Below are 13,424 nucleotides of genomic sequence, written 5' to 3'. Positions count from 1 at the left end.
AGCCATTGTAGGCAATAATCCTCAAAAAATTAAACACAGAATTACCCTATGACTCAAATATTCTACTCCTAAGTGTATATATCCAAAAGAACTGAAAACAGGTGTCCACTTAAAAACTTGAATACAAATGTTCATAGCCGCATTGTATATAATAGCCAAGAAGTGGAAATAACTCAAATGTCCATCAACTGATAAACAGACAAACATAAAATGGTATATCCAGACAACGGAACGTAATTCAGGCCTACAAAGGAACAACGCACTGGTACATGTTGCAACATGGATAAGCCTGGAAAACATTAGGCTAAGAATGCTACATCAAAAACTAATGACGTCCTTTATGCTAGCTGATTGAGCATAATAAAAAAAATTAATAAAAAAATAAACTATTTGTTTATTGTTTAAAAACAAACAAACAAACAAACAAACAAAATCTGACTCTTGGTTTCTGTTCAGGTCATGAGATCAAACCCCTCCTTGGGCTCCCCAATCAGCGGGAAGTCTGCTTAGAGTCTCTCCTTCTTCTCTCTCAAATAAATAAATCCTTTAAAATGATATAATATATACATATAACTTGTGATTAAGTAAAATAAAATACTTTTAAATTATCAAATAAATATACTAGCGGTTTTCTCATGAATACATCACATAGGAAATCTTTTAAAAATAATCCTTGGGGCGCCTGGGTGGCTCAGGTGGTTAAGCAACTCCCTTCAGCTCAGGTCATGATCCTGGAGTCCTGGGAGGGAGTCTCGCATCAGGCTCCCTGCTCAGCAGGGGGTCAGTTTCTCCCTCTTATCCTCCCTCTAGCTTTCAATCTCTCTCTCCAATAAATAAATAAAATCTTTAAAAAAAAAAAAATCCTTAGTTCCACAAAAATCACCCTATTATTTACTTTTTGTATAAATTTAGGCTTTTTGTATTGAAAATATTTCTTTCAAAATATAAGATGTGTATAAATACACATGAGATATTTGTAGATCAAAATATTTTTAAAACTTCTAAAGTTTTTTATACTCAAAAAAACTTCTGGTTTTTTTTTTTAGTATAAATTTGACTACTGAACTTAAGACTATTCACGAATATGGGGCGCCCGGATGCCTCAGTTAGTTAAGCGTCTGACTCTTGATTTCAGCTCGGGTCACAGTTTCAGTGTCCTGGGATCCAGCCATGTGTGGGGTTCTGCTCTTAGCACGGAGTCTGCTTGTCCCTCTTCCTCTGCTCTTCTCCTCCGCTCATGCTCTAAATCTCTCTGATAAATAAATAAAATATTTTTAAAAAATTTTAAAAGAGTATTCATTCATATTTTAGTATTACTTTTAAGTTTATTGCTTATGGTCAGCTCAAACTCCAATTAGGTTAATCTGTCTTCCCCAGTTTTCAGCATAAGGATCAAAATTATCCCTTTCTCGAACTGAGCCAAGTAAGCATTAGCATTTCAACAATGGCTGAGAAAGACTTTTTGTGAACACAAATGCCCCTAGGGTATGGCATGGCCTGGCAACCATGAGCCCATGCCTCCCAGGTCACCTACTGCAGGGAAGATAATTAACCAAAGGCCTCCGCTGCTGTGCTCTGACCTTTATCATTGTATCCATGCTAAGGCTCCATTCCCCTGAACTATTCCCAATGACTTCTCATGGCAGGAATACAAAGGCAGGTCCATTTTTCGAAGACACAGGAGTCCTCAGAAGGATACCTTTGACTTGAGGACTCCTGTTGGGCTTGCCAAAACTTTCTTAGACCAGTGCTGTTGTCTGAGATGTTCTTTCTCTCCTGCACACGGATGGGATCTGCGTTGGTCTGATGGATCTCCCAGCTTCCTCCGCCTTTGCCCCAAGAAATCTCTTACACTTACCTAATTCTATCTTGGCTTTTGATTTTCAGATGACCTGGACTAACACAATGAGTCCCAAAGAATGATCCAAGAAAAAACTGCAATTTGGGACCAACCCACTGATCATTTAGTGGGCAAAGAGGGTGTTAACCTGATTGATAGATGGGACAAGGACAATCCCTAGCATGAAGTGGTGACTCAAGTGCTACATATTTCATTGATAGTGACCTAGTGAGATGTCCTGCCTGAGGAGGGAATGCTGTTGCAGATGTGATGATTCATGCATTTTAAAGTTATGGTGAGAACAATGTCCTCAAAGACAGCAGAGTTGGCTGATGACTGCTAAGTTGTGTTGATACCAGCAGGATAATGAAAGGCTCAGAGCCATTAATAAGCCGTTAATGGTTAAGTGTAAGAACCAGAGGGTCACTTTGGTAGTTTACAAAGAGGACCTTACCTCCATAGTGTGGGAGACAGACACAGTTGAGCAGACTGAGAATCAGATAGAATTGCAGAGATTCCTCAGATGTTAGAATGTTCAGCCAAGACAGATCTCTCCTGCCAAGGTCAAGGTGCTGGTTGGGGGACCCTGCGACCCTGAGAGCTAGGATAAGGACATGTAGATGGATGTTCCTGAGTATATTTTCTCTGCAGAGAAATACCCCAATGCTGCCACGTCCTTTAGGGTTGCAGAGGTGTCCCATCCTTCCTTGACAAGAGCCAGCACTCTGTCCTCCTAGAAGATGCTGCAGAGACCTCTCCCTTACAAGGAACACAGGTTCCCCTCTGCAACCAGCCTCACTTCCTCCCTGTCTGATAACTAAACATTAGTCCCAGCATAGCCTGGGCGGACACATGCTAGGAATGATGAAGAAGAAAAGAAACTGCACACCAGAGAAGCTGCCAGAATTCTCTGGCACATACCAGCAGGAGCCAGAGGCATATAGCTTGGACTATATTTTGAGAGTACTTGATAAGGAGCCTGGAATTTAACTTTCTCAGGATCTAAGATTTTCAAAAGCCTCAGGGAATGGGGCAAACTCACTGCTAGGCAGTTCTGAGAGAAGTCTGGAAAGAGCAATGACAACACTCAGTGAAGTGGGAATTTCTGAGTTGTTCTCAGTAGGAAAGGATTCTGCAATGGGCTCAGGCTGCGGTGCAGCCCACATTGCTCATGGATCCCTATGATCAGGGGAAGGAATAACGAGGCTGTGGAAAGCGGGAGCTCCATTATGCATCCTGTGAATATTCAGGCTCCTGCCACTTTGGTGAAGTTTTTAGGGGGTCCGATGATCAGGAGCATGCCAGCATATCTTTTCCAAAGTAAAAGATACAGGGGTGCATCTTTCATCCCTACAATATAGAGGAAGTTCAGCACCCTGGTTGGCTTTTTGGGGCTCAGGAGATAACACATTCCACAGATAGGCATATTACTCTGGCCGGCATACAGGGTGACTTAGAAAACTGCCAGATCTGGGCAGGCCTCAGAGCAGGAAATACTCTGCTGCAGGAACAGCAGTCCTTCTCTTTGGTTCCTACAATTATGCAGACCCTACCTCCTTGGAAGTCTCAGGATTGAGAAGGATGCAGTGACAAAAGGTAAGAGTTTTTGGCAAACCCCAGTAGAAGAGTCACAGGACAGGCACCTGCAATTCTGAAATAAGACCAAGCCAAGTGGCAGGAAATTTGAAATTTTTGAGAAACAGATATTGAAGGGTAGGGGTAGGGTATTGGTGGAGATGAGGGTTGTGGACTAGAAACTGCCTATCATTGTTCAGGTTCTGTTGAACCCTGCAAGTCATGAAGTTGGATGGACCCAAGGGTAGTCCACCAAGAGATGGAAATGATACCTGCTAGATCAAGCCTGGGTAGGACCAGGGATTATGAATATATTGTCTGAACAGGTAGCCCGCGGTCCTTATCCTTAGCATCCTTTTTTTTTTTAAGATTTTTTTAAATTTATTTATTTGACAGAGAGAAATCACAAGTAGTCGGAGAGAGAGAGAGGGAAGCAGGCTCCCTGCTGAGCAGAGAGCCCGATGCGGGACTCGATCCCAGGACCGTGAGATCATGACCTGAGCCGAAGGCAGTGGCTTAACCCACTGAGCCACCCAGGCGCCCCATCCTTAGCATCCTTAACAGATGCAGCAGCATCCCTCTCTCTCCCATCTCACACCTATGCTCATGTGAAGGTTCGCATAAAGCCAGATGAAGGAGAAAGAGAAAACTTGAGCTTGGCTTATGGATAAGTTACTAGGTATGTGAGTACAAGCTGAAAACGGGTGAGGTGGCCTTAAAAGACAGTGGACAGGGAAAATCTTTCCAGTGGGCAGAGTTGCAAGCAGTGCACCTTATCGTCAGCTCTATATGGAAGAAATGGCCTGAGGCGAAAGTATTTACAGTTCCTAGACAGTGGTCATTGGCCTGGCTCTCTGGTCAGTGGCCTGAAAGGAAAAAAAAAACTGGAAGATCAGAACACAAAAGTCTGGGGTAGAGACATTTTATGTAAATGAATGTCCACCAGAAGGCGTCCATCATGGAAGAAGCCCCGAACAAGTAGACAAAATGACTTGGCCAAAGGACATGGGTCAGATTGCCACTGCCACCTCAGAACTAGCACAGTGGGCACATGAACGGAGCATGTTCATGCAGTAGGAGAGACAGAGACATCCAACCAGGACACCCACTTCCCAGTGAAGGAGGTGGATGGAGTTGGCCTCTGCTATGACTATGACTATCACACCATCCAGAGAAAGTCAGCTCTACGGAAAGCAGAAGGGCCAATGGGAGGCAATACTCTGAAAGCATGGGATGCCAGCCTTCAAGATGCAGTATGTGCACTAAACCAGGGACCCCTGTCTCTGTAGTGCTGTGCACTTAATAGGAAGAGGACATCAATCTGAAAATCAAGGGTGTGGAAGCAGGTGTTGCGTCACGTATCATCACTACTAATGACCCACTGGGGGCTGGTGCCTCCTGTCCCCGCAGCTCTGGGCTTTGCAGTCTGGAGGTTCCCAAATGGGGCATATTTTTGGCAAAGGACACAGCCTGTATCCAGTGAACTATAACTTATAGTTGCTGCCAGGGACTGGGGACTTTTTGTGCCTAGGAATCAGCAGTCACCAATTGGGCGGGGATAATTAGCCCCGACCATTAGGAGGAGATAGTGCTGCTTTAAACAATGGAGGCAGGGGGACGCCTGGGTGGCTCAGTTGGTTGAGCGGCTGCCTTCTGCTCGGGTCATGATCCCAGCGTCCTGGGATCGAGTCCCACATCGGGCTCCTTGCTCGGCAGGGAGCCTGCTTCTCCCTCTGCCTCTGCCTGCCATTCTGTCTGCCTGTGCTCGCTCTCTCCCCCCCTCTCTCTGATAAATAAATAAAATCTTAAAAAAAAAATAATAAACAATGGAGGCAGGGAGGAAGGAATGTGTGCACGATCTACTCCCGCAGCTTCTTGGTTCTTCCCTGCCCCGTTATAACTTCTAGTAGACTTGGACGGCAACCACAGCCCAAGAAGAGTATGATTATTGAGAAGATCAGATCCCTCAGGAATGAAGGTTTGAGTCCTACCACCAGACAAGTCCTGCCAAGGCAAGTCGTGCTAAGGTGAGGGGTCATTTAGAATGGATGGGGGAGGAGGAAGAGGAGACGTTCTGTTTGTGACCCTGAGAGCTAATGCAGCGTCAGGGGCGGGGCTTGATTCCCTCACTTCTCTTTACTGAATTTTCCCCTTGCGAAGAAAGGCCTGTGAGGACCATGGAGAGGGTGATCCTCCCACTTAGGACATGTAGACCTCAGCCGTGCAAACAGAAACCTGTGGTGGCCCTGAAAAGGCATCTCTCGGACTTCCTCCTTCAGGGCACATAAGTGACCCACAGATGAGCTGCTATGCTCTGCAATCCATCACCAAGTTGGTACTGAGGTTGTGCTTTGCCGTGGTGGCTCTCAGCTTATGACTGAGTGTGGCAGAGGAATTAAGCCAGCCCATACCTGTAAGATGCCGGCTTCCTCGGAAGGGTCACTTTGGCTCAAGGACTGCCCATCATTTAGTTGAAACTTTCTCAGAACTGTGCTGAAGTCTAAGAAGTAATTTCCTTTTGCCCTTCTTCCCTCCCTTCCTGGTTTCTTCTGTCTTTTCTTTCCTAGGGTATAGACCTGCATTGCCTTGTGACGCCTCTATCAACTCCTCCATTTTCCCGCAGTGGCATTTCCTCTAATAACTCTATTTTTCCATCCAATCCCATCTTGGCATCTGCTTCTTGGAGGACCCAGACTCACACAGATGGCTTCTATATGTTCCTGAGATGTCAACGGCAGAGTGTCATATATGCCAACCTTGTGCACTAAGTCTTGTCAACTGGTAATGGCTGCTAGGAGTGCTGAGCTGAAAAAGATTCTAGAGCTGAATCTGGTCCCTCGGAAAGAATTCCATGACCTATTGATATGTTCTGCCCTGTGGGCAAGGGAAGAGGGTTTTAATCCTTCCGTTAGTTGCTACTGGTGAATTGGGATGTTCCTAAAATCTCCATCAAGACGGGTTGCAGCCTGAGGGATATCTGTTGTATACGAAACTTTTGTTAATGATGAGTGGTATTATTATAGTGATTGAATAATGCCAAATATGGCTAATTATTACTAATAATGATGACTGCATTAGTAATAATGATTTAATACATAATGACTATGTAATATACGAATAATGTTAATGCTTAATGATGAATGATAATTATATAATTAAGGAGCCTAAAATGATAAAAATATAATATGTAGTTTAATTATATTGGTAAGCAATAATATTTTCACACTGAAAGATGGAATCAGAAAAAAAGATACAAAACATAAGGGCGTGTTCGTGATTTCCATCTCTGACTGGAATGACTGCTCTGATGAGCTAATGTAATGATTTCTGGTTCCTTATGGAGCCCATCATAACATGATGAGGCTGTTCATTAATATTACTCATTTCCTTTTACCTGATTTTATACTTATCAAGCAACGTCCTGATGTTAATTAGATTTTATAAGTAGACTTTCCTTCCAGAAAGAGAATATGCAACCAGTTGATGCAGGTCTTCTAATTTATTTAGCATTTATTTCCTTCCTCTAAAAATCATTTTAAAAATGATAAAAGTAATACATGCTTATCAATAAATAGTTTAAAGAGTTGTATAAAGCAAAATTTGAAGTCTACTTCTTATACATGGTTTCCTTTCAGTCCTACTCAATGGGAATAACACTTTATTTTTTGTTGTAAATTAATTTTCTTCGCTGGGTATCTGATGCTCAAGGTGTTTTCTTTATGATCTTGTTTAAAAGAAATCTCTTGTGTATTTACTCAGAATGAACTAGCAAAACTGCATTTTTACATACCCCAAACTGAGGGCCAGTTCTTCCATTAAGTGTCCTTTGTATTTTCATTAGCTGTTTTTTTGTTAAGTCTTTTATGATGGCAAGCATTATGCTCTACAGAAAGTGTAAGCTTTAGGTACTACTCACAGAATATGAGACTAATTTGGGAGAATACGTACAATGCTGTGCTCATGCATTATATGGCTTATGCAATCTTATAAACTACCACTCATTTGTTTTTGCATGAGTTTTCACTGCCCTAACAATAAACTGGAGGATAAGAAAAGTGACGTTAGTCTCAATGTGGTCTCAGAATGCACCCACTTCAATGGTTTAAAAAAATTCATGAAGACAAATCTGAAATGATACAGGTTACAGACTGACTTTTTTTTTTTAATAAGGGCAAGATTATTATTGTTGGCCATTTTCAAATTCAAAGCAATTCCTGATGAGAAAAGTCAGTTCCCTAAGATGAATCAGGTTAGGTTTTTAATGTACATGAAATTTATTTCAAAAGATGTCCCTCAATGGATAATATCTGGATCTTTATTGAAAGTACTTTCATTCAAAGATTTACAGATGACACCTTGAGCTTAAGATCTTCAAGGGAAATTATTATCTTAGAAACAAAAAATACAACTTACCAAAATAATATTGATAAAACTAAAGACAAACATAATTTTATGTAACTTTTAAAAAGCTTAAATAATTAACTTAAAGAGGGAGAGACTACATTATCTTCATAAATGAACCAAACTTACAAAGTATACTCATTTTATTTAAGGCTGATTTTTTTAAGATAATTTCATACAAAAAAAACCTGATAAATTTTGTGAGAATAATTTTTTTAGGTGGGACAAACATTATGGTGAACAATAATACATAAAACTGGTGGCTGTAGGTATAAAAATTAGAGATTTTTTCATGTAGATTGAAAAGTAGATATTTTTCCAAAAGCAGTTTTTTCTTTTATCCTTTAATAAAATTAGAATTAATTTTCTTTCAATTAACAGGCAAAATATTACTGTAGAAGTAAAGATATTCTAAAACATTCATAGACTTCCTTATTTTCTCTCTCTTTTTGATGAAAGAAGACCTGAAATTATTTTGTAGCACATTTATTGTTCGCCAGTTTTCATAGAATGGAATGCTGTAAAGATAGTTACAAAAATATACAGTAGAAATATCTTTGGAGAGGTTGTGATTTAGTAAATACTGCATTTGTTCAAGATAGTCTTGGGGATGTTCAAGATAATCATATTGGCTCTATTCTGTGAACTTTATTTTCTGATATTAGAAGTTAGACATGATTCAATAACTATTTGAGGCAAAAGTGCTGCACCTACACTCTTTATAAAATAAAAAACCACAGCAGCATGGGAATGTCATTTCAGTCCTTGGACCCACGAGATTAGATGGACAGGTTTGCTCGTCTTCTATTTGAGATCAATGATTGTTGCTTAAGGAGCTTTAATAGATTGATTTTGATCTTTTCTTTTGAAATTTAAGGTTACCCATGGGGTGGACAAGAGACCAAGATTAGAATGCAAATTTGCACACTTCTTTAATATTGACTTTATCTCTAGCTTGGGACAAACAGACCTCTGCCCTCATGAGGATAGCAGCTTCACTTGTCCTAATTCTGTGATTCTTAGTGCTGATGCTAAAATTAAAAATCCAGTAAGACCATGCCATTCTGGCATATGGAATCAGTTTGTCTTGGAAAGTTCCAATTTTATTTTATTTTTTTGTCCATGTTTTCATACACGAGAAGTGGAACTTTTACTTTAAATGTCATCATACAGAAATGGCCTTTTCAATGTCATCTGAGCAATAATAAATGTTCTGAAGGCATACTTTTTTCCATGCAAATGTTATCTCATGGTTCAAGTAGATAATAAAACCTTATTAGTAACATACTAAAATAAAGGCACTCAAACAGCACATTTTTGGTTTTTTCAACATACTAATTTCCATGTCTGATGGGTCTAGTTTTTGTAGATCTAACATAAACTTGCTTAAGGGATCTAGGCCAACTGGATTTAAATTCCCATACATACCCCAAAATTTGGGGCACAAATGAAATAATGAAATAAGCACATAGTAAAATCAACTTTTGGTTGATTGAAGGGCCCGGGAGAACTAATCTGCTTTCTGAAGAATAATTAAGAATCCATAGTAATCACACATAGAAACCAGTTTATTAGATTGTCAGTGATACTTTGAGACAAATTCAAGTTATTTCATTTTACTTTATATAAACAGAGGAAGGGAGGAAAGTTTTAAACTTCAAGCTTTGTTCAGCATGTGTGCAGTTAGCATCCACAAAAGCACCATTGGATATGGAAGAATTAGCACCACAGAATTTTAGGACCTAACTGTTAACATGCATCACTGGAAAACTTGGAACATAAAAACTGAAGTAGTACGTGGTATGGTCTATTATAAACAGTACAAGGCAATTTATGATTTGTTTTCATACAGTACAATACAATCACCAATCAATGAGAACCTTTAAGTACAATACAGGACAAAAACACTTTGTACCCTGTTAACACTAAAACAGTTACAGATTCAAAAAACATGTTTCTTGTGAGAGGCAGTGGGTTGAAACTATACCCTCCTCCTCTTTTGAAATTGAGTTATAGAGTTACATGATCTCTTAAGAAAGTATTTTCAAATCTATGTCTCTCTACCTCAGTGCTGACAGATGCTTTTTTTTTTTTTTTTTTTTTTTTGAAAACTGAAAGGCTCGATGAATGAGAACCAAATCAAACCCAAACCAAAACCTGGTAAGAGTCAAGAAGTACTCCAGGATGGTGGAAGGTATTCCACTCAAGATCGGTTTGAAAAATGACGCCAATGGTGTTGACACTTGTCTTCCATTCGGTGGAGGAATGTCAAGTAAAGAAGCCTTGCATTCACGATGAACTTCGGTTCATTTCGTTCACACAATGCCTTTATTCTGAAGTGTAACATAAGAGACTTATTCCTTATTCCTCAACTGTTTTTGTAGTGTCATAGGGCTGTTCCTTATGCTGGATTTGACAACAGTGAAAAGGGTTGATATTCTCTCTGGATTTAGGGAAATTTGAGCTAAAGAAAAAATATTAATTTAAATTTAGCATATATGAAATTTTAAAGGGAGTTTCACTATTTTCACAGTACAAACCCATAATGAATATCACTGAAAACCTTTCTGTTAGAAAGCATGTAACAAACCCTCAATTTTAAGTTGTGTGGAGGCCAATTTTGGCATATTAAAAGATACTGTATAAGAAATGTGTAATAGGAACAGATAGATACAGGTATATTCAAATCTCAATGCACTGATGCCAAGGAAAATATATTTTTACTCACCAAGAGAAGAATATACCTTGACGCATCTATGCAGACACATGAATCAATCATGTATCTGCCCAACTTCTAATTCTGGAATAGTGATAACAGGGTCATTTAAGAAAAAGTACTCAATTACAGTATGGCAGCAATTTTATGTTGTATATATTTAACAGCAAAACATTTTTGAAAATAGAATCAATATTATACGGTAAGTTTACAATTCACCATTGCTATAATTGTAATACATGCGTTTATTTGTTTTCCCAGTTAAAAAAAAATCCCACTAGGACCAACATCTTTCAGAACAACAATCTAACATGAAACAAAACCTCCTAAGGAAAATATTCAGCATCACAGAGATTTGAGAAAAGTTTGTTACTCAGCATCACAAAATACTCAATAGATCTACATTTAAGATTGTTCATGCCATGACATTAACACACCTTTGGGTTAATATATTGTATTTTAAAAAGATACCAAGATACAAACCAAAGAACTGACATGGAATTTATTTTTAGTTTCTCCTTGATAAGAGAAGACTGCTGATAAACTTGACTCCTGTCTGTACTGTGTAATGATAACTGCATCTATGAAGCAGCACATTTAGTAAAACACTTAAAACTGGTGATAGAAAAATGGCCACTACAGAGAAAGAACTAAAGATAAGTGTAATCATAAACCAATTTTTTTTTTATTAAGTGAACTTCCCCCAAACAAAAAAGAAAGCAAAGTTTGTTTTCTGTGAAATATTCTTCTGTTAAAAAACATTCTTGGATAAAAGTTAGTCTATTTTTTTAAAATATCAGAAAGATGTAAGGATGAATTTCAGAAAAAAGTTAACTTTTGAAAAAAAAAAAAGGATCCTATGCCTTTTCCTCTGAATCAAATCCCTTGTATAAATCAACTATTAATTTTCTGAAGAGGGTACAGCAGCTCTAGAGAGCTGCACATCCACGTTCCTGATTTCAATTTGATAATTTGCCAGGCAGGGCTGACTTGAACATAGAAGAAACAAGACTTGTTTCTTAATGCTTTAGAGTTACATTAAAAAAAAAAAAAACAAAAAACACCCAAATAAAGAAAATTGAGTTATGACAGGCTGGCTTAATACTTTCGATTGCCCTTATAATTTGACCAACATTTCAACACAAGGTAGAACCAATTAAAGATAAGATTAAAAAAAATAAAAGCTGTCTAAAAATCGCTCAATGAAAAAGCCTCCAAATTTTACATTTTAACCTCAAATGATTGTAGACTTAGACTAACAGTTTTGCTGTTCTCACACACACTTTTGATTCTCTAGTTTTATTTCTGAATTGTTCATTGGTTCTATCACATAACACAATTTTCTATTAAGTTAAAATAGTTTGAATTATTGTATTATAAGAAGCTTTAGAAAAACACATAAGTAGGATAAATTTATAAAAGGATAAAGAATATTTTATGGGATTTTAGACAAATTCTATACAGACAAATAGCTAGTTCAAGGTAATAAAGTGCCTTCATTTCTAGGTAATTTATTTTTCACTAAAATATTTTAAGGCTTTATAAGAAACTTAACATTATCAGAAGTGTGATAGTATACAGGATTATGCTATTAATTAGCATTCTTTCATAGGTCTTATTTCATTTAATCTTTAAATTCATATTAGGTGCTTTTTAATAATCAGCAGCTTAAAATTATAAATCTGAATTATAAATTCTGAATTCATTTTGTGAGGAAAAAGAGATGTATAATTTCTCAATGCTGTGATTTGTACTTAAGACTCACATGTGGCTTGTGAACAATTTAGTTTATGTCATAATAGACAATAGGCAATGCTCTCAAAAAATTCAACAGAATATTTATCCCATGGCCAACAGGGCCATCATTTCATTCATTCATATATTCTGTTGTCTCTACATTTAAATGATTGCACAGCCTTAAGTATAAAAGGCCAGAGGAAATCTAAGATAAATTCTTCAAATACAGGCACAATGAATATTTTTTTTTATTGCAATAGCTTATGCATAATCTGAACTGTATGCCAACATCCAATGTTAAAGCATTTATATTTGTTTTCGGTTTGCTTCTGCTACCCATGGGTGTATCACAGTAAAATACTGGAAACCTAACAGAAGTGTATACAATAGCTATAATCATACAGAATTCTATTTCTTCTTGTCATTTCTCTTTGGAACACATGAGGGTATTTTAAGCAATCTGTGTAGTTAGTTATGTTGACAGCCCCAGATTTTAAGATAAATTATGACTATATGGACATCAACTTACTCAGTTGATTATAACCCATACAAAATAATTAAAATGTTCGAATATTCTTTTTCAGGAGTTTAGCTATTTTTATCAGAAGATTACTAAAGCCAGGCACCAGATTAAATGTCCATGATACCGAAAATGCTTATCTAACCACCACTGGATGATTTTAAAATGTTCCTTAAATTAAAGGTTTTTGAGGTTAGGAGGGAGGAGGAAAGTTAAAATTCATTGAAAAGAATGGTTTAAATGAAACGTTCTACATAATTAGAGAAACAGGAACTACCAGTAGGAAAAAAGTGCCAGTCTTAAAATTGGGTTTGGTTTTCAATCTAAAGCCTAGTAAGAGTAATTCCTGGCGATTAAAAAAAAAAAATCAAAATGGCATAAACCTTTATAATTGCACATTCCTTTACCAAAGTGCCACAAGTTACCAAAAAATCTTTTTAAATGCATACAATGCTACTTATCAAAATCTAAGTACACATAAGTTTTACCTTTTTCATAATAGTATAGTATAGTTTCACAAACTTATCATAAATATAACCGGGAAGATGAGTTATAACTTTCTAAAAACAGGATAGTGGTTTTTTTTTTTTTAATAACTGTTAGAACCTTTGTCATTATGAAGATTCAAACCCAAG

General features: G+C 37.7%; 1 protein-coding gene across 2 annotated transcripts in view; it reads right to left on the bottom strand.

Moving 5' to 3' along the window:
• Window positions 1–9,363: 9,363 nt before the first annotated feature.
• Window positions 9,364–13,424, bottom strand: part of PURG (purine rich element binding protein G) — a 36,832-nt gene continuing 32,771 nt past the window's right edge. For both annotated transcript variants that reach the window (XM_004758289.3, XM_004758290.3), the window contains one exon: window positions 9,364–10,280. In XM_004758289.3, coding sequence (XP_004758346.2) covers window positions 10,178–10,280 — 103 coding nt within the window. In that variant the 3' untranslated portion in view covers window positions 9,364–10,177. The remainder of the gene's footprint in view (window positions 10,281–13,424) is intronic.

Source organism: Mustela putorius, unplaced genomic scaffold (genome assembly GCF_011764305.1).
Source record: "Mustela putorius furo isolate JIRA1106 unplaced genomic scaffold, ASM1176430v1.1 tig00537255_pilon_pilon_pilon, whole genome shotgun sequence".
NCBI classification, from domain to species: Eukaryota; Metazoa; Chordata; class Mammalia; order Carnivora; family Mustelidae; genus Mustela; species Mustela putorius.
The sequence above is the reverse complement of the archived record's forward strand: the minus strand, read 5'-3'. Positions and strand labels throughout refer to the sequence as shown.